Consider the following 20,755-nt stretch of genomic DNA (forward strand, 5'->3'; position numbering starts at 1 on the left):
ATATAGGTGGGGACTAGAGGGTTTGACTTTGGGCAAAATGTTGTTCAAATGCTTTGTGTATGTCTGTGTCTGCTGAGAGGGTGATGCAGTTGACTCAGTCTTTTCCTCTAAGGAAACTTCAGAGTTAGTTTAGTACGAGAAATGTGTTGCTATTTTTTTCTGGGCAGAACTTTGGTTTTCTATCTACTATGACCACTGTTATTTTTTTAAAACTGAAAATTTGTAGATGTGGCTGAAACTTGACAATGATGTACATGAAGTGGAAAGCGGAGATCTTTCTTCTTGTAGTAACTTTGCTATTGATGTGGAATTTACTGTCCACTGTTGCATGTTGCTCTTTGTATATGTGTCAAATTTCAGATTCTCTTTTTCAGTCCTTGTGTTTGAAGTTTTCATGTGTGTTGCAACTGATACCAAATGCTACTGGGATGGTTACAATAAATATCCTACCACGTTTTACATTTCAAGCACCATATTAAAAACGGTGCATGATTCAGAGTGCTTTACATGCTGTTGTTTCAGCAGATAAGAAGAAACAGGCAAATCACAAATAAGTCTGTGGAATACAACCATCAGACAAAATGAGAAGTCACAGACAAGGCTTTAGTTTTGTGATAAAACTCTGTGGGGAAATGAAATAACAATACTTTTGTCTTTTATGTATTGCAAACAGCAGTGCTATTGTTTTTATGGGGTTTCGGTTTTGGGGTTTGTTCTGGGGTATTTTTATGCATTAGTTGTTGCTCCTGTGCAAAACTGAATCTTTAGCAGACATTCGCATTTAGATTTTTTTAAGAAATAGTTTTTCAGAGTTTCTGCTATGAGCATTTGACTTTTAATCAAACACATATTTTCTCTTTTCCTGACTACAGCTAATCCAGCAGTTAAAGAAGACACTTTGGTTCTCAAGATTGGATCCGTGTCTATGGCTCCTCAGGCTGACAACCCTCTTAGTAGAGCTGTACTCAGAAAAGACATTTACCAGTAAGTGTTGGAGAGGGGGTTGGGTTTTCATATATGGTCTCAGAAAAATTCATTTTGGGAGAAGTTAATTGATCAATAAAATGGGTACGTGCAGCCTGTAAAAATACTTTTCACATACAATCTTTTGATATTCAAAACCAGGTTTTTCTGATTTTCTTCACTTGTGGGCTTTCAAACCCATTTAGACAAATCAAGTTCTTCTGTGAAGTGCTGATGAATACCAGAATTTAAATGTCAAGTCATTACGAAGCTTAAGCTCACAGATGAGAACATTTTAAGAGGCTTTCTTTTATTCAGCTACGACTAAGTTCACCTAAGAGAATAGGAAATTTTTTGCGACTACCAAAGTGCTCAGTAGCCATATAGTGTGAAAGAGATAGATCTTAATAATATAAATGGTGAACATATATTCAAACTGTAGGATTCTTGATGTCATGTAGATCAAAGCTGAAAGGAATGCAAACTTCTAAGGAACACTTTCGCAGTAAACACATTTTCTGTGAAAATGCCATGCTCTGGATTGTGTCACTAAGTATGTGCAAACCACACTAATCATATATAGGCAGCAAAACTGGTGAACATATGTAATCAACATGATAAAAGTAATATATGATCCTTAGTAGAGTTGGCACTATTGCCAGACATGAAAGTATGGTTGCAAATAATACCAAGTGAGAAAAGTCACAGAAATACAGATGAACAAGTGTCTTATACTTCCCGTTGGTCTGTTTTTCAGATGTGGCAATATTTTTAACTACTTCATAGTGCTCTTCAATAGAAATTACAAACATCAAAATCTTTTCCCAGCAGTAAAACATTTACTGCCTAGAAAATGACAGCAAGTTTTACTTTTTGTCAAGACTGGGATTTTTAGGAGACCATGAAGTATCTCCAGTTTCACTTCTGATCACTTAGAAGTTATAAGAGTCTTTTTCTTCATATTTCCATGTGGAAACATTTAAATTAGTGGTTTTGCTTGTATGTTTAGTTATAGTAGTTGATATCTTTTTTTTTTTCTTTTTTTTTTTTCCCTCTTTTCCTTCCTTTTTTAAATGAGCATTGTATCTATTGTATTACTGAGCTTTCACGGAAGAAATCTTACAGCCTGGCACCAACAACAGCTTTGGGTGGCAGGTCCTGATCCAACTGTCTGTGTGCCCACAGATAAGAGATCTTCCCAAGATTTTTACAGGTTTTACCTCCTTCTGCCCTCTCAGTCCAAAGAGACTCCCATCCGATATCTGAACCAAGTGCAGGTTACACTTCTCATAGCAACCGAAAACTTATGAGGAAAATCCCCAGTCATAAAGTGAAATCTGCAAGTTCCAGCTCCCATAAGGCTGTTCCTGTCACCTAGAAGGGACCTGTGTAATGTTCCTTGTACACACAAATCAGTGAGTAAGCAACAGGAGGGGTGCAGTTTACACCTAAAAACAGTGAAGCTAAGCCAGTTTATATTTTTGAGTACGATATCTTTGTAATTGTGGCTTTACCTGTAATGCAGGAATTCAATGCTTTTCAGACCAGAAATCACCCAGTTCCTTAAAGAGTCTGATACCCTTCTGCATTATGGATCTCTGGGACTTATATAAATTATAAATTTTCCCATCTAGATTTGTGCAGTGTATATTTGGCTTTCATAGTTTTATACAGTTACAATATGCTCCCGTCCTCCTTTAGAAATCAAGACATTAAATGGGTAAAGTAAAAACAAGCACTGGGCTACAGACGTCTCTCATCTGACTTCTAATGACTTCTTTGTGACCAGTATCACAACACCATGCTTCCTGTATCTTTTTCTGTAATGTCTGCCATTTTCAATAATTTCCTCTAACTGCTGCTGTCACCATTCTTCTAATTTCTCAGCAGCTGCCAAATGATTCAGTCTTATCTTTGTTCCTTTAATCATCCAATTATACTAGCTTTAGTGTTTTTAAAATACATTGGGCAGAGTGTCGAGTTACTTCGCAGAGTTTTATGAGACAATATTGAAGTTGGTAGTGGGTGGTCTTTTGGTTTTGGGAAGAGGGTTACTATTTTGATCTGTTCAAGGAAGCTTCAATGCTTTCAAGCAATATAAATTAATATTTTTAAGTAATTATATTAAGATTTAAGTTTGGAGTCAAAGTTGGTGCATTTTATAATTACATGCAGGGGTTTTTTTGATCCAGAACATACTGTAGTTAAGGTTGAAGACAAACATTCATTTTCTTACATGGCAGTCACTGCTACTAGACCAGTGGACTTGTGAGTGGAGTTAGTTTCACCACTTCTCATTTTTTCTTTGGAAAATAAGATAAATACAAAAGTCTTTGTATTGTTAGGGCAGGGGACATGGTCTGTCTTCAATGAAAAAGAAAAAGGTGTCAGGGATATTTTTAACACATGGGCCTGATGTTAGTATTTGTTTCTCCAGATACAAGATTTCTTAACTTACACAATATTTACCCTTTTTAACCTGCCCAGGGGAGATGGTACTAGATAGCAAAAATGTGTAAGAGGCTAATATAGAGTGTTTAAAATTCAGTTAGTGAAATGAGCAAACCCACACAATGTGTAACTCATGTGTTCTGGTGAAAGATTTTGTAGTAAATGCCAACAGAGGTAGAAGTAGTACAATATGCAGCTTTAAAGACTCTAAAAGAAAAAAAACATTACAGCAGCCTGTTGATTACTGAAGAATTAGCTGCTACAACATTCTAATAATCCCAACATGTTGTCTCCTTTTTCCAGCCTCTCTTCTCCTCTAATTTGCTTCTTCTGCTTTTAATAGAATAAAAGAAAATAAATTGTTGTCTGAACCACTGTCTTTACAGTGTTTCTGGAGTGGGGATACAAACTTAATTTGCAGTGTCACTTTGGTTTAAAGTCTTCTGTTTAGGTCTGAAATACAACCACATGAAATTAATGTCACTTTTGTACTGTTTCATGAGAAAGAATTTTTGCTTCTCATTTAGAAGCTATTCTTCTAAGAAAGGCTGAGAAACATTTTCATGGATAAAGGCTGAATAGAATTCCCCCAAATCTTTTGAATTTTTCCCATAAGTTCATGCAAAAAAAACCCTGAATGTGTTCCTATTTCATTAACAGCATGCCAGTGCATGAAAGGTAAATCTGGAATGGCTGCAGGTCATACTAAATAAACCAGGCCACTTCTGGCCTCTAAGCTGAAGTGACTCCATCTATGTCTTAGGAAAAAATATCTTACTTGCTTAAGTTTGAGAGAGAGCTAAATTGGAAATGGAATGTTGAGAAAACCATGTGCCTCAAAAGTTTGGACACAAATATTTTTGCAGGTGATTATTGAAAGTTGGAAAGAAACATGTTGACATGGTAACTTCAGTTTTCTTACAGCATATAAAAATTAGTCTAAAACTAACTATTTCCTCCAGCAGAAAACAGGCTAATTTAATTATGTAGTAAACAAAGATGCATATACCATAACAGTAACTATAGGTCCCCTTGAAGAAGTTGACACATTTTCAGCTGTTCACAGTAAGAGACAAATTTTCCTTTTCAGTTTGCCCCCTGTACCACTAAATCCTATAAGTTGGTTTGTTTTAATGATTTTTCATGAACTTCTGATTCTTAAACCCCAGCTAAGGTATGCTTCTCTTCAAACAGAATTGTATGTTACCTTCAAGAAACCACCAGTTCTGGAGCAGAACTCTTGTAGATACCAGAAGGGTTCGGGATGGGGAGCAGGGTAAAGGAGATGCTGGGTAAAGATGCAAGTGAGGCAGCTGCCTAGCCTGGCTAAAGCAAGGGAAGAGCAGTTAATTGAAACCGAGGAGAAGTCAGATGGTCGAAGTTTCTGCCAAGCAGTGAAGGAGAGAAACATGTTTTTGTGGGTTTTAACTACCTGATCATATTAAACTTGGGATTTGGGAGCAGGGGATTGTTGCTTAGAGACAGCTCAGCAAGCTATAGAAAAACAAGGTGCTGTGGTCATTTCCTGATGTAATCATGCTGTGTATATTAGAACTTTTGAAGTGGCCAAATTAATGGTCAAATTACACTGTGCAAAACAGAGAAAGGTCTAGCACTTTTGGGGAGGAAGAGTACTGAAATAGGAAGATTATCTTAATGCCCTGATGGAGTGAAAGTCAGCCAGATTTGATCTCATAGAATCATAGAATGGTTTGGGTTGGAAGGGACCTTGAAGATCATCTAGTTCCACCCCCCATGCCATGCGCAGGGGCACCTTCCACTGGTTCAGGTTGCTCAAAGCCCCGTCCAGCCTGGCCTTGAACACTGCCAGGGATGGGGCATCCACAGCTTCTCTGGACAACCTGTGCCAGTGTCTCACCACCCTCACAGGGAAGAATGTTTTCCTAATATCTAATCTAACTCTCTTTTCTTTCAGCTTAAAGCTGTTCCCTGTTGTTGTGTCACTACAGGCCCTTGTGAAAAGTCCCCTCCCAGCTTTCCTGTAGGTCTCTTAAGTACTGTAAGGCTGCTCTAAGGCCTCCCCTTTTCTTTTCAGCCTTCTTCAGGCTGAATAGCTGAAGCCCTCATAGTCTGTATTCGTAAGAAAGGTGTTCCTTCCCTCTGATCATCTTTGTGGCCCTCCTCTGGACTTGCTCCAGCAGGTCCATGTCCCTCTTATGGTGGGGATACCAGAACTGTATGAAGTACTCCATGTGGGGTCTCACAAGAGCATTGTGGAGGGGGAGAACTACCTCGCTTGACCTGCTCGTCAGCATGTCAGAGAAAGTGCATCAGAAAGAAATCTTATAAATACTGTAACTACAAGAAAAATGAAGCATCTCTTTGGAAGCAAAAAATTGAATTTCTTAGTCCTGGACTCACTCTTGTCTTGCTCTGTGGTGTCTAATAAGATAAAAATTCCAGCTGAAGTTTTTCTTTTTCCTTGAGATCTTTGTAAAGCACTGTCATCTATGGATTTCTTGATACATAACATCAAAGGTATGCTTCTGCTATGGTGCTAGTGTTATGAAATTAGGATACTTAACTGTATGCAACTACACAGAGACTTGTCACAGTTGAGGTGTTTGTAGCATTGATCACTGAGGGGGACCTCAGTTAAGATTTCTTATTAGCAGTGAGCACTTCTTTAAAAAATGAGCAAACCATCACAAGACCCAGTAATTACATTTCTCTGAAAAATAAGAGGAAGTAGATGCATGTCTCTGCTTAAGTGTGAATCAGCTCCAAGTACAAATTGAGATGATATTTAGTTCTATTTCTCTGTTGGGATAAGGGCCTTGTTATACCAAATACTGTGCAAGTTGCCTGTTCAGTTATGTAGGTAATTGCCATTGGCTGGTTTTGGCCTCCTGTGACATGAAACATTAATTAATAGAATTTTAGGGAATAGCCGTGAACAGATGGAGTATAATATTGGTAATACAAAAATGAAACATCTGACAGTGAGCACAGGGAATTCAGGCTGTTGGAAGGCTATAGTAAAAATCTTTTGCTTATGAAGTCCAGAATAAATATTGCTAAGCTATTATGTACCAGAAGTTTAGGTGAACTGAATCACAAGCTTTCCTCAGCTTGGCCAGTAAGGAATCTAATTGTTGTCTATGCTCTGGATTCATCATTTTTGAGATCCAAGGATTTCATTCATGTCATACATCAAAGCTTAATAGTCCAGGTCTGAATGTTCCATGGTCATTTTCATGTGTAGATCTTTCATAGATCAAAGCATAAAGCTGTCCTTAGACTGTTTTCAATTTATGAATGTAAATGGAAATTCTTTAAGCACCACCACCACCCCCCATCTCCCTAACCTTCCATCCCCCAAAGAAGAATTACATGGCAAAGAGTTTAATCATTAAAGGGTAGTTGTAAATTATTTATTCTTTCATAAAACTTTTAATCCATACAAGTATTTTTATCACAAATCTATCTAATCTACTATGTTTTTAATTTTTCTAGTGTACTGTTTTCCATTGTTTAACTCTCAAACATTTACAAATAACAAAACAATGCTATTTATCTTTATTTTAAGGACCTTTATCTAGAACATGCTTGTAATAATCATGTAATGTGCAGAATTAGTTAGCAAAAATCCTTCAGTGAAAAAAGGAGTGATAGACAATCTTGTGTGTAAGTGCTGATAGTGAGGGGAGGGAAAGAATGATGGAAGGAGTTTATGTAAGAAGCACATACATAGCCAGCAGTCTGTGTGGAAATCTGGTTTTTCTTTCAAATGTGGTTTAGAAAATCAAATGCTTTTCAAAACTTTTCAGCAGTACCCACATCTATAAGCATCTTCTCTTCAGAAATATTTTTTGAACAGTATTAAATTGCTGTGCACATGTTTATATTCAGAAAACTGTACTTTAAAATTATTGTTACAAAAAGCCTGGATTTTCTGTAACTGTAGTATGAGCAAAGAGGTTATTTTTTGATGGTTTCCTTTTCAAGCCAATTAACAGCTAAAAAAAAATACTCTTTTTTGCATGGAAGTTTTAGTATTCGGATAACTACATGTTTCCCAGAATATGGACCTGATATGAATAATTTCCTTTGAAGAGTTGATTATTTTATAAAGGTTATAATAAAATTTATTTTCCATGCTTCATTGAAGTTTATTTGGTAGGTAGAAAAGGAATTAGCCAATACTGATTTGAATTTCTTTATTTTTCCTTGAATAACGGCAACAAAGATAATCGGTGAGTCAGCTTATTAAAATGTGCATATGTATCACAAGAAACTGGAAAAATTAAAAGTTACAATGCATTATAAAATCTCAATCGCAGTTAATTCTGCAGAGGCTTTCCTATTGCATAGGAAAATATGTTAGCATTTCAAGGAGAGGTATTGTGTAGAAGTTGTGAAACACGGACACATTGGCACCATGTTCAGTTCTTCCTCTGTTTAGGCAAAAAAAATATAACAGCGACTGTTTTAAACTTAATCCTGTAATTTATTTTCTGATTTTTCTGATTTTAGACCACGATAGGGGTTTTATTGCTCAAGATATGTCATCTTTTTGTTTGTTTGTTTTTAACAAATTCTGTCTACGTTTAATTTGGATTTTTCATTTTGTTGGTTTTTATTTTTTTCATTTAATAATCTTTAACTTTACTAATTGTTGAATTGGGGTTTAAATCAAAATACTCATATGAAATAGCAAGTTCTAAATATTGCCCTTTGCTGTTGTACCTGAACCCATGGGGTTTTTAGCATAATGACCTTAAGAATGTCATCTTTATCTTCTGTAAGTAAGCTGTACCTCTCTCTGTAACAGGGCTTGGGAGAAGTCTTTTCCTGCCTTCATTTTTTTCTCTTTCTATCTTTAGCGGGGGAGGGGAATAAAAGTCTGCTTAAACCTTTTGCCCAGTAAAATATTCATATATATGGATAGCATTACATGGAAACACCATTCCTAATTAACATTGGCATGTTTGAAGCTATAGCAGCAGTTATTAATTTAAAAGCCTCAGTGGAAACTAATTGTAAAATAACAGCTGGAACTGCCCATTTAGTTTCAGAAATGTAGCTTGTTAATTACCAAATACCAAAAGCTATTTAAAGCTAAATTTATATTCAGAATTCAACTTCTAAAATGTTCAGCTTTAACTATCAATCTTATTTTTACTTGGAATTTCTGTAATTGTCAATTTTACTGTAATCTGCAATAATATATAACAAATTTTCCTAAATGCATGTATTTGAAATTCATTTCTCAAACTATGACAGTCAAAATAAAATAAATTCCATAATGAGCATTTCTGCAACTGTTTTGTCTTTAATTCTTCAGTTTAATCACTGTATGCTCAGTACACGTACCCGCTTTATATTTTTTCCTTTCACTTAGCACTGAATCTGGTTCTTACAATAATTGTTAATTTCTTCACTCAGTTCCTTAAGCAAATTGGAATATATTTTATAGAAACATTCCTATAAAAAACTACTGGCAATACTGTGTCATTTTAAGCATCCATTTGTTTGTTAATCAAGGCAACTCTTTTTGAAACCTTATTAAACATGTCAGGAAAAATACTAAATAGGTCAGGAAGAAAAGTAAATGGCAATAATAAAGGAATTATAATTCATTCAAACAGAGCAAAGTTGGAGTATGTAAAACTGTTGAAGTTATTTTTTGAAGTCTCTAGTAACTCTCAAACAACGCATGTGTTTAAAAAACTTTTTAATATTAAAAATAGCATCCCTCCTTAATGATACATTTTCAGTTTAGGTTTGGGAACTTAATATGCATTCTATCTGTGAAGTTCTTCTTTTCAGTTCGCACACTGCTTCTGACTTGGCTGAGTTATTTGCACAACTGTGTTCCTTACATTAGCAGCATCTCAGCCCTTGGTGAGGAGAAGTGAGGAGGGATGAAATCAGTTTTTATGGAGGTTCACAGAGATGTGTTTATGTGTGCCCAAGAGTCCTGCTCTAGAGTTAGGCAGAGATTTTGAAGTGCAGCTTCATAGATCTCTCAAATTCCTTCAAGTTTGACCTGGAAGTTCATGGGAACTTGCTCATGTGTTTGGGAGGGACTCCAAGTAGTGAGGCATGATGAGAATAGCCCCACGTTGTGGAGGTGCCTGTTCTTTAGCAGTGCAGTGCAATGCAGCAGTCTTCCCTGGCCACATCAGTCCCTGGCTAGCTATGACTGACTTGCACTCACACTTCAGTGGGTGAATATGATGATGATAACCTCATGTTCAGGCCTTGTTTTGACTATTTGCCTCACTCTAGACCATTTGCCAAGAGGTGAAGGGGTTGAAGTACAGTGAAGGTCTCAGTGCTCAGGGCAACCACAGTTTTTCTGGTAAAGCTTTTGAGCTTACACTGTGGTTATGATTGTTTCATTATTCAGGTAAAGTTCATTCAAAACACATATGATTTAAAACTAAAGTGGAAATAAGTTTTCAGCTTGCCTTTAAACTGGCCTGTGTGTTCAGGTCTTGGAATTCTCAGGTCAATCAGTTCAGCTGTGAACTTGGGAGAGGGGCATGAGAGAAGTATCGCTTCAAAAACGGAGGCTACAAAGTGTTCAATACTATATTTTTGTATGATTTATTGTAGCATGTACTCCATGTCTTTGTTTAATAAAGATGCCATCATTTAACAGCTTAAGGTCAGAAGTAAATAGCAGTTGTAAAGTAAAACTTTCACAAGGCCACTGCTTTCTCTGTTGTGGTAGTGTGCTATACTTTGTTCTATAAAAAGGTTTCTCAGCTGCGGGTGATCTTAACTACGGTATGTTCTGCAAAGTCAAAGCTAAGTTAAAGATACACAGCAGCCTGAACTCAGAGTCTCCTTGGTCTTCTGATATTTCTTTGCTGTTTCAAATACTGGTTTAACACAGATAATTAGCATTTGCTGTGTGGTATAATGGAACTTGACGTGTGAAGTTCACACAGCTTCAGTTTTGAAATCTGTTGATTTCAAAAATCTGTCTGAAATGTTTTTGGTGACTGAGCGGAGGAGAGATTAGGACTTCCTTTGTACTGGTTTGGGGTGCTGTTTAATGTAGTTTTTTCTATTTCTTAAAAAAAAAAAAAAAAACCAAGCAATTCTGGCTGTGATTAAGCCTATTACCTATTATGCTGAAGCCAGTTAAAATCAAGCAAATCAACAGAAATTGTTTTTTTTATTAGCTTTAAACATTCAAAACTTTTATTGTGTTCCGTTATCATTTTACATACTGAGAAACTCACTATTTTTAGCTACTTGCCTTAATGTTTCCTGATCTTTGGATGATGAATTGTTGTTATGCATAGGGATTTTTATTGAGACCTTAAGGTTATTGCAGTTCTTGTTATCTTCTCCCTAGAAAGAGTCATTTCTTCTCTTTTTTGTTTCATAACCTTTTGCACGTTTAAAACAAATGCCTCAGAAATCTCATGTCTCTTTCTCCTCAAACAGCACCGAAACACAAAACCTTCATTGAAATCAGGTTGTGTAACTGTTTGCTTCCTTGAACTGTAATAATGGTCCTCCATCCCTCTCATTTGAAAATATTTTTGAACCTGTTAATTTTCCCCAAAATTAATTCTTGATTTACCATGGTGAACAGAAGACATGCCAGATGTTTTAAGAGCGCCTTAAGAAGTCAGCTCACCCTTTTGCACCAAAGCAAGTGATGTGCAGACTGGCCATGCCCAGTGAAGGGGCTAAAGGAATAAAGCATGGCCCCCAGTTTCCTTGTATCAGCCCAGAGTGGGGTGGATGTAAATGTTGATTTTTAATGTTACTTTAGGCACGGTGTTCCTTGAGCAGTAACGGTGGCACCTGTGTTACAAATCTAAAGTCAAGCTGTTCTAAGACCTTCTCTGTACAGCTCCACGGTGTTGCTGGTAGAGCTTGTGTATATTGTGCTGGCTGAGGGAGCTGAAAGAGCTGAAAAATTTTGGGGCATCAGGTAATTTTCTTCAGTCAGGTCGTTACCCTGAGCTTGTTTATTGTATTGTACACACAGAGTAGCCCTAGCAAAAAAGTAGCGTTGCAGCAGCCTGGATTTGAATCAGCTTAATACGCCATCATGCTTTAGGCTTTTGAAACACAATACAGAATCTGACAATTTGAACTAAGAATTTTAATAAAGTTCTCAGATTCAGCGTTAACATTATTAAACAGAGTGTAACAGTTTGAAAAGGTAAGCAAAAAAAAGGCACAAAGACATTAAATACCATTTAAAAATCCCAGGATACATTACACAGCTTACGTACTGAGCAACATGAATGCAATGAGAAATATTTCAAGTAAGCTGTAAAAATGGAAAATAAAAGGTAATCTGAAAGCTGGAGTTATTTTTTAATGTGAATTATGTTGTATGTTTTATATTATAAAGCAACATTATTGAAGTTTTTACATTTCTTCTTTCACGTTACCTCCCTTTAATCTTTCTTTTTCTCTAACCAAGTAGCTTTATAGTCTGCCCATTAGTGGGGAGAAAAAGGAATGAGGGGAGGTGTGGGAGAAAATAATTAATTAATCCTTAGGAATTAATGCTGTTTTAAGAGTTGTAGTGCTTCCCCTATACAAGTTACTTAAGTATTGTTCAGTTACTTTACACAAACTCCTAATAGTTTCTTCCCAGGGTTTCCTTTGCTGATTCTTAAAATAAATCTATATATCAACATTACTTTTCAGTAACAAATGTTCCTAATAATAAAAATTAACATCCAAAAGTCTTGGCTGTGATAAGAAATTTCTCCTAAAATGATTTGGTAAAGCTTTAAAAAACTTATTATTCTATGCAGTTTTCTTCTTAACTGTTTGTGAGTAAATATAATTTTTATTAGATTTGGTTTCATCAAATGTTTTGTTTGTTGAAAAGCATTTTTCCAGTAATATATAAAGCAGATGTTTTTACTTTGTAGCATTTTTTACTATAACAGCATCTCAAGGTAAATATAATTCAAGTTGTGTGCTTCTGTTACTGGGAAAACAATATCCCATTTGTAATGAGACATTTGTTAACTTCTGTATACAGATTGTGGTTCATTCCATAAATATTTGTGGGCTCTCTGATGTCCCTCACAGGGTTTTATCTGTGTTGAATTCATACCACAGTTCTTAAACTACTTTTTGGATAGATTTCTTTCTTTTGCAAAACTGTTTGTGAGTGTCTCTTTGCCATTTAATGTTTTTGAATGTTCCTAATTCATTTTTCAATTATTTAACAAAAAGGATTATCAGAAATATACAGAATAGTTACATGTTATTTGGGCATATTTCTGTATGGGCTGCTATTCAAAATTCCCATGGCAAAATCAAGTCCTTGTTGCTGTTATCCTGAACAAATCAAATTGTATTGTTTAAGTGAGTATGAGTCCCTGCCCTTACTAATTTTTCAATGTCGTTTAGCATTCAGTCACCTTAGGTACAGTTAGAAGTCACGCTTAATGTTTCTTGTGTTTAAGCTTTCACTGTGCACACTATATATTACCCACTATTTACAGCAGCATAATTGCTCCAGCTGATTATGCTGCAGAAAAAAAAAGGAAACAGATTAAAACCAGATTAAAATGTGATGTACAGTGCTTGAGTTTCGGATTTATTTATTTTTTTCCTTAAAGATCTGAATCCATCAGTACTATTTTTTTTCTTTTAGGACTGGTTCATATTCTTAGGGTGTTTATTAGCTGTAGGACACAAAATTATATGTAGTATTTTTCAGCCTCTAAGGACATTTTTCATGCCCTCTGATGCTTTTTGTTGTTAGGGTTTTTGTTTCCTGTGAGAAGGCAGTGGCTAACACTGGTATGTTAATGGCAAACACAAGTGCATGTTGAGAGTAATAAAATACAGAGATAGTATCAGGCATCTCCATAGAGATGATGATTCAATGTCAGTGGTTGGCATAAATCACAGATACTCCATTTTCTAGAGGGATAGTATGTGTTCTGAAATGAAAAATAAACAAGTATCGAGGTGGTACAAACAGAATGCAGGAGTATATATACATAGATACATCCTGTAAAGGCAGGACAGGGACAGAACAGATTTGAACTCTTCCTGATAGCCAAAGTTATTTAACTACTGAATAGTATCATTAATTTTTTCTGTGTCACAATTTTCAAGGAACAGGAAGAAGCTTGCAGATTAGCAAATCCACCTGCAAAGCAAATCTCAAGTGGTTATGTTTCCCAATTTAAGTTTGGATATGTGTGTGCATATATATTCAGGAAAAATTCAGAGGGGTGCAAGTCTCTGGTGTGTGTTGAGTCACACTTTCTTTCAGTACACTGTATTCTGCAGACAGCATTCAGTGGTTGATTTTCCATGTTCTTGGCATAATCAAAAAATGCCGATATATTATGTAACAACAAGTGTTGTACAAGTTGCTTTCTAAAAATGATTTTTAAAACCTACGTGTTGTATTCTTTACACATCGCAGCTCATTAAAAAATTGAGGAACTTCAGTAAACTGGACTCAAACTAACCACAGATGATAGAATTTGCTGTTTCCCAAATGGGCAGTATAGTGAGCTGGGTATTTGTGTGTGTTAGTATCTGTGTAGTGTCTTTGCATATTTTTGTTTAGCTCCAGGCAGAAAACAGCACTCTTGAGTTTTCTTCATAACCAGGTCTGTCTCTATGTTTTGGGTGCCTCATGGAGTAGGTTGAACTACTTGACATTGGAATTTGCAGTTTGCATGGTCAGTGTGAATACACAAGGGTATTTTGAGTTTATGAGGATGACTCTTGCCAGGTATTGCCCTGTAAGTAGAGATTACTTAAAACCTCTGATAAAAAGCATCTCTAATAAGCTCTGTTTACATGCTGAATAGTAGGCTTTATCCAATTTAGTGTGAAGGCTTTAATGTTTACAAAAGCAATGGTGTATTTTATGGCTTCCTGTGGCACGATGTAGGTTTTTAAGCTGTTGTCTCCTGCCACTAAAAGTTACCTGAACAACAGTTTAAAATGAGTGAGAATCCTCTTGAGTTTGATCTCTGCCTATTCTTTCATGTCATTTACTTGTTCTTTCTGGTTTTCCCAAGATGTTTATGTCTTTTATACTTTTTGTCCTAACAATGAGTTTTGAGGTCAATTTCCTAACAGTTTTCATTTGTTCTGTTCTTCATCTTTTAAAGCATATTCTAAATATGTTAAAAAGCCTTTGCAGAAATAACCCCTTTAAAGTGGTGCGTCTGTGCACATGTAGAAGTATACTTTCACAAAGTTCAATATATTGGTATCGCAATTTAAGATTTAGCAGTGTAGAATGCTTTTAAAACAAAAGCTACCAATTTATTCTTCATTTAGAAGAAACTAAAAGATACAGTCAGTTCAACCTGAAATAATTATTTGTAAATTTAAGTTGCAGTAACTATTTAATAATATGGAGGAAATAGTGGGCTTAAAACTGTAAGGACAGGACTCAAAATTTGTGGCTTGTAGTCATAGCTTGTTACAGACTTTAAGATGAGAATATATGCATCAGGATTTCTTTGTAAACTGAGCTTTCAAGCAGATATCTCTTGAAGTTCTGCTGCATCCTTTCATATCTTCTGCATGTTTCATGAAGTTAATTAAAGAAGTTTGGAAAAAAAAATCAGTCCTTTCAGTGATGTGCACAATACTCATCAATAGCTTTAGTCCCTTGCTTCTTGTAGAAAGCCTTCCTAGATTTCTCTGTGGAACTTTTCACCCACTGTCATAGGATCATAGGATAGTTAGGGTTGGAAAGGACCTTAAGATCATCAAGTTCCAACCCCCCTGCCATGGGCACGGACACCTTGCTCTAAACCGTATCACCCAAGGACTAGTCCAACCTGGCCTTGGAAGTCAAGGGGAATGTTCTTGATTTCTAGGTGTGACTCACAGATTTTTTTAAAAAGGATATAGTAAGGAGGTGAAGTCTCTAGTAATAACACACCTAACAGCTTTACCTTAAGTCCCTAAAAGAACTGGTGAAATACCATCAAAAGGTATACTATAATCTCCACAAAGTATACTGTAGTAGAGCACTTTCTTCCCCTGCTTCAGTCCTCCTGCGGTGCTAGAACAAACTGGAAAATAGTGGTGGGGAAGTGGTTTGTTTAGGAGGGTATTTTACTTTCATAAGGGAAGAGATGGATGTTTCTAAGCTTTTTCTGAGAAGAAAAAACTGTAACAGATTGTAGGGAAGCTGGAAGGCTTGGGTACTGTGCTTCATCTGGTTCTCAGTCAGTTGACATGAAACCTATAAAAATCCAGTAAAGAATAATGCAAGAAAAAGGAGTGTGAGGGCACTCTGTACTTTGTTATGTTCAAGAATAATTCTCTAAGCAAAAGAAGGAGGTAACCTACCAGATAAACTGCATTTTGTGTTGTATTAGTAACACCAGCTTGATTGTTCAAGTTGCAATATTCTATAAAAAGAAGAGAAAGACCAGCTTGAACAATTGTTTTTCACCCCTTCATTCCTTTAAGAATTAGAATGACTGTGCTTGCATTTACACTAAGCAAACTGGGAATGCTTATTAATATGTAGTTGGTAGTAACTTTATTCTAGAAACAGCTAAACTCGAAAGTGGAAGAATCATTTTCTGTGTAACAGATCTTGCCTGTTTGTTAGCTTCTGTCTGTGTAGCAAGAGATTCTGCCCGCAGACATGTGAACTCAAAACTGTAATTCAGACTTACAGGTACAAAAATATTCAAGAGGCATTTTCAGGAACATTAATTTTAGCGAGCTATAATATCTTTTAAAATGAGAAAGAGCTGGGAGGACTTGGAGTCTGGAAGTTCCTTGCCTCAAAATACAATACGGTAGATGCAATTATTATGCAGACATGCCTCTGAAGAGGAGACTGTGGCAATTACCAAACAAAGTTGACTTTCACATATGCATCTTGAGAATACAGTTGATTTGCAACTTTAACTAGGAAGAAAGTAGGAAAAAAATGGATGTCTGTGAAAATATTGTTCTATCATGAAAAAAATTCATCATTCAGGCAAATCTGGATTTCTCAAGTAGCTAATTGTGTTTTGACAGTAAATTTATGATCTTCTGAATTGGGTGATCAAACAGTCACTTGTTTTTTACTTCCTTTACTAAATTTCTCTGGAGAAAATGTGAAATACACATTATTCAGTGTATCTCTTATTTTGTTATGAACAAGAATAATTTCTGCCTTTTGCAGTCGTAAGAATCACTGAGAGTAAACTAAGAAATTTATTTATGTATTTTTTTCTTTCCCTTTTTTCCCCTCTTCAAAAGTGTATTTAGATGGAACCTCCCTTTCAATATGTCTTGTTAGTATGGACTCATACTGAATTTGGAAGTGCCATTAATAATAGTATAGTGGGGCTTTAAGGAAGACAAAATACTGGTTTTGACATGAAAGGTAATATATTTCATAATGAATATAGACTGGGTTTTCTACTAGGGCAGTTTCACAGTGATATGTAAATGGAAAAACCAGTGCAAGGACTTCAGAAAAGAGGAATTAGAGGTAATTTTTTAAAGACCTTGTTATTGACGTATTTTAAAATATCATATACAGTGTTTTAAAAATGGTTCCATCTTGCTGTTATTAATACAGTAATTCTGCAAAAAGAAAATACAAGTGGAAAACACATCTTGAGAAGCTGATTTAATCATTTCCAAAGATTAAATTAAACTTACTTAAAGTAATATTAAATTAACTTTCCAAGTCAATTACAATCCAAGTAAATTGACTTGGAAAATTAAACATTCATATTTTAGGGTAGCTTCTTGTTGTATTATCTATGCTATAAACATCATCTATTACAAATATACACATCCTGAAAATATGCATCAGTACATATTGTTTAATATAAAGGGAAAGCTGGTATTTATTTCTGTTCTATTTTGTATAGAATTTGAGTGATGTCCAGGTATGAGTTTGATATACTGACACAACAGCAAAAGGAAATCCTGTCCCATGTCAGCTTACCAAACACACTGTGGACAGCATGTCTTCTAGCTTGTTCCTTTCTACCAGGTTGTACCACACCATTGAAAGAAACTCCATGCATCAAATATGAAGACTGTTCAGTGAAACTCAACCTCAGTATTTCCAGATGAATTTATACAACATCTGAAGAGACTGAGGTATTGTACCACTAAACTAGGTAAATCAATTAAAACAAAGTAAAATACAGGATGAAAGCAATGGGAAAAATCACATTATTTACCTTAGCTCTGTTGTAAACCAAGTACACATGAAATATTTGAAAAATCAAAGAAGAGATCTTTCATTGCTGAAGAGCATAAAATTTTGAGATAAAATTATTTCTACCATGAAACAAAAGCATAAAAGATTATGGTTATATTGTATTTTGGCTTTTTTTGCTAACCCCGACCCCAGATTTCCCCTCCACCCACTTAATCTCTTCAAGCTCTCTTCTCACCGACTCTGTTTAAGGAAACTCTACTCCACTTATTTTTTCTAGACGCATTTGGCATCCAAAAATATCATGCAGACCTTCCTTTGGAATTGTGCATACTTATCATTTATACAGTCTGTCAACTGTATATTTATACTATGCTCCCTGAATTTTATTGAATGCTTCAAAGCTATAATGATATTTCTCAAACTGTCTAAACATTAAACAGTATAAAAATGAAAAACTGATCTTTGAAAGTTCAGACTTGCTCATGCTGTTATTTTTGCTGAGGAATTTAAACAATAAAATTACAAAAGTAATTAAACAGATGACATCTACATGCACAGCTGCAAACTTCAGCTTTGTTTCATTTTATGGTTTTTTTTGGAGAGATGGAGACTGAAATTACTTTATAGTTTACCATAGCATACCTTATCATCATAGGGATCATTCATACTGTCTTCCAGATACAACTCTGGAAAACAACTGTGCTTCCGAAGTTCTTCAGCTTCTTTGCAGGCAGATACTGTGCCAAAGCCTTTTGAGCAAGGGGCTACTTTTAAATGTCTGGTCACCTCACAGGATATGTAGAGCATTTCCTGCCCGTAGGACTAGAGGAAGGAAGCATATGGCCAAAATGTTTGATGTGTGATCTACTGTGATTCCTTTCATGTGTTTAGTAGCTTTTATATGATCAATGTAGTGCTACCAATCCTGACCTTGGTGTGGTCCAGTTCACTAAAATCTGACCTTCCTAAATGGCTAGCAAATGAATTATAGTAACACCCACCTGGCACCAGCACTGTAATTAATGGGTTCAGAAGGGTGTTGTTATTTTTAGCTTTGAATATGTACCTACTAGGTTTCAAAATAAGAATTGTATCTTGATAGAACATCGCAATAGTTAATTTTTATATGTGTTTTTATGTATTTGCATTCTTATAGCACTGTATATCAGATGATCTCAAAATGTTTTCTGTGCAATTGATCATATTCACAACATTGTTTTGGCTTTGTGCCCACAATATATATGAGTAAACTGTTGAAGAAGTTGGTTTTGTTGCTTAGTCACATAATAAGCAAGTTTAGAGAGAATAGGAATGAAATCTGCCACTCCTACTTTTCTTTGTCATGTTCTAGCCTTACGGAGAGGGAAACATGTCCTGCAGGCCCGCAATCTGCCCTTGTCTCAAACCTTCTTGTGCACAATATATGAAGATCTGACAGATGTAGCTCTTCTACTTGTCTGTGCATCCAATTAAGTTTGTCACCTCAAGTTCTGACCAAGACAACATTTTCTGTTCCTTCTGAGACAGCATCAGATACATGTGCAAAGTAGGCACAAAACATTGAATTCAGTTCTCCAAATTTCTTCTTCTCTGTGTTCAAAACCAAATTTACTTTCTCTTGCATTATGGTAGCTTAGTGAAAATCAGACCTTTTTAAAATGGTTTTGGGTGAAAGTAAATATCTGTATGACTCAATAGTTGCAGTTGATAAAACTGGTCAAATAAAGGGCACAAAGTAGTTAGCCAAAAGAACTGTTGTGTTCTACATCACCTGCTGAAAGGTTCAGGTGGGATAGTGAAATTACTTACAGAAGGAGGGAGCAATTGCAATCATAACCAAGCAATGGAAATCATAACCCCTACGGTACATTTCAGCTGTAAAACAGTGTTTATGCTAGGGGTAGAAAAGTAATGAATTTGACTTACTCTGTTTCTCTGGTTTTATTTGCCACAAGGATTTTGAAAGCTGAAGAGTTCCTACACAGCATGTATACTTAAGATTAGGCCAGTTCTGTTGTGGTTTAACTTACTTTCAACCTCCTAGGAAGTATACAACTAATAAATTGGTGGCATACTTAGGAAAATACTTGATATGGAAAACCAGAAATTAGTGTTAATGTAAATGACTGTATGTATATAATTTCTTTGGGAAAAGAAATTTTGATCCTTGTATAAACCTGGCTGGATGTACTTCCTGAAAGCAATAACTGGATTAGTTGAAACATCAAGGCATTAGTAGCTAATCCTCGTATTTTAAACATATGCATAAAATGTGTATCTTGAAAGGGGTAATCCCTAGAAACAGAATTTTTTTGCTTGGGCTTCAATGGTGTCTCTAAAAGATCAGGGGAAGAGTTTTGTATATAGATCATTGATAGTAGAGAGGGAAGAAGAGAATGAAAAAGAGCATGAAAATGCAGGTTTTATGCTAGTGGGAAGGTATTAGGCTGTGATAACCCAAATCATTACAAACAGCCAGTCCTTGAGATTCTACAGAATTGATTGGATTGAATAAGAAAAGCTCCAATAGACAGATAAACCTTATATTAGCAATGCAATACACTAGTTCCTTGTGTCTGAATAGTACCTTTGTGTATTTTGCTGCATCTAAATATGTGTGTCAAAGACTATCTTCATTGTGATTTATATTTCAAAAAGTAAATTTATGAGGGGGAGAAAGTCAGTGTCACAATGATGAGTATCAGGTTGGCGCGTACAGCAGCATTTTGCTCTAAGAATTTGTTTCACAAGGTTGTGGTTGTGCTGAGCAAGCCTCAGGAATATAGTGCTAAGTGCAGGTTAATGTATGTTATTAAACTGCTTATAAAACAAACAAATGGAAAGTATTCTTTGTGCTCAAGTACAGGAGGGAAGCGTTCATTATGCAGGTGCAATTAGTCTCATATTCTGTATTTTAAGTACTTCGTTTAATTATGTTACATACTCCATTACATACTTTGTACTTCATTGCATTACATACTTTCTTTTCATTTCATTACATGCTTCATAGATTTCATAAAATAAGTACATTTTCCTTATTTTCAGTAATATTTAAAAAAACCCCGTAATATTTACTTGTATTAGAAAACGTATGTGAATAGTCACTGTGTCATACAATAATCTGTGGGTCTTTTTTGTGTGTTTTGTTTTGTTTTTTAAAGAATTGTGTTCAAATTGATGAAATAATGCCTAGAAAGAATAATA

General features: G+C 35.5%; 1 protein-coding gene across 10 annotated transcripts in view; it reads left to right on the forward strand.

The window, feature by feature from the left end:
• Nucleotides 1-20,755, forward strand: part of VPS13B (vacuolar protein sorting 13 homolog B) — a 436,747-nt gene that overhangs the window by 248,703 nt on the left and 167,289 nt on the right. For all 10 annotated transcript variants that reach the window (XM_061373228.1, XM_061373222.1, XM_061373223.1 and 7 more), the window contains one exon: nt 873-984. In XM_061373228.1, the coding sequence (XP_061229212.1) occupies nt 873-984 (112 nt within the window). The remainder of the gene's footprint in view (nt 1-872; nt 985-20,755) is intronic.

This window comes from Neopsephotus bourkii, unplaced genomic scaffold, assembly GCF_033783945.1.
Source record: "Neopsephotus bourkii isolate Nb327-2 ecotype Australia unplaced genomic scaffold, CSIRO-AGI_Nbou_v1 NB_1630, whole genome shotgun sequence".
Lineage (NCBI taxonomy): Eukaryota > Metazoa > Chordata > Aves > Psittaciformes > Psittacidae > Neopsephotus > Neopsephotus bourkii.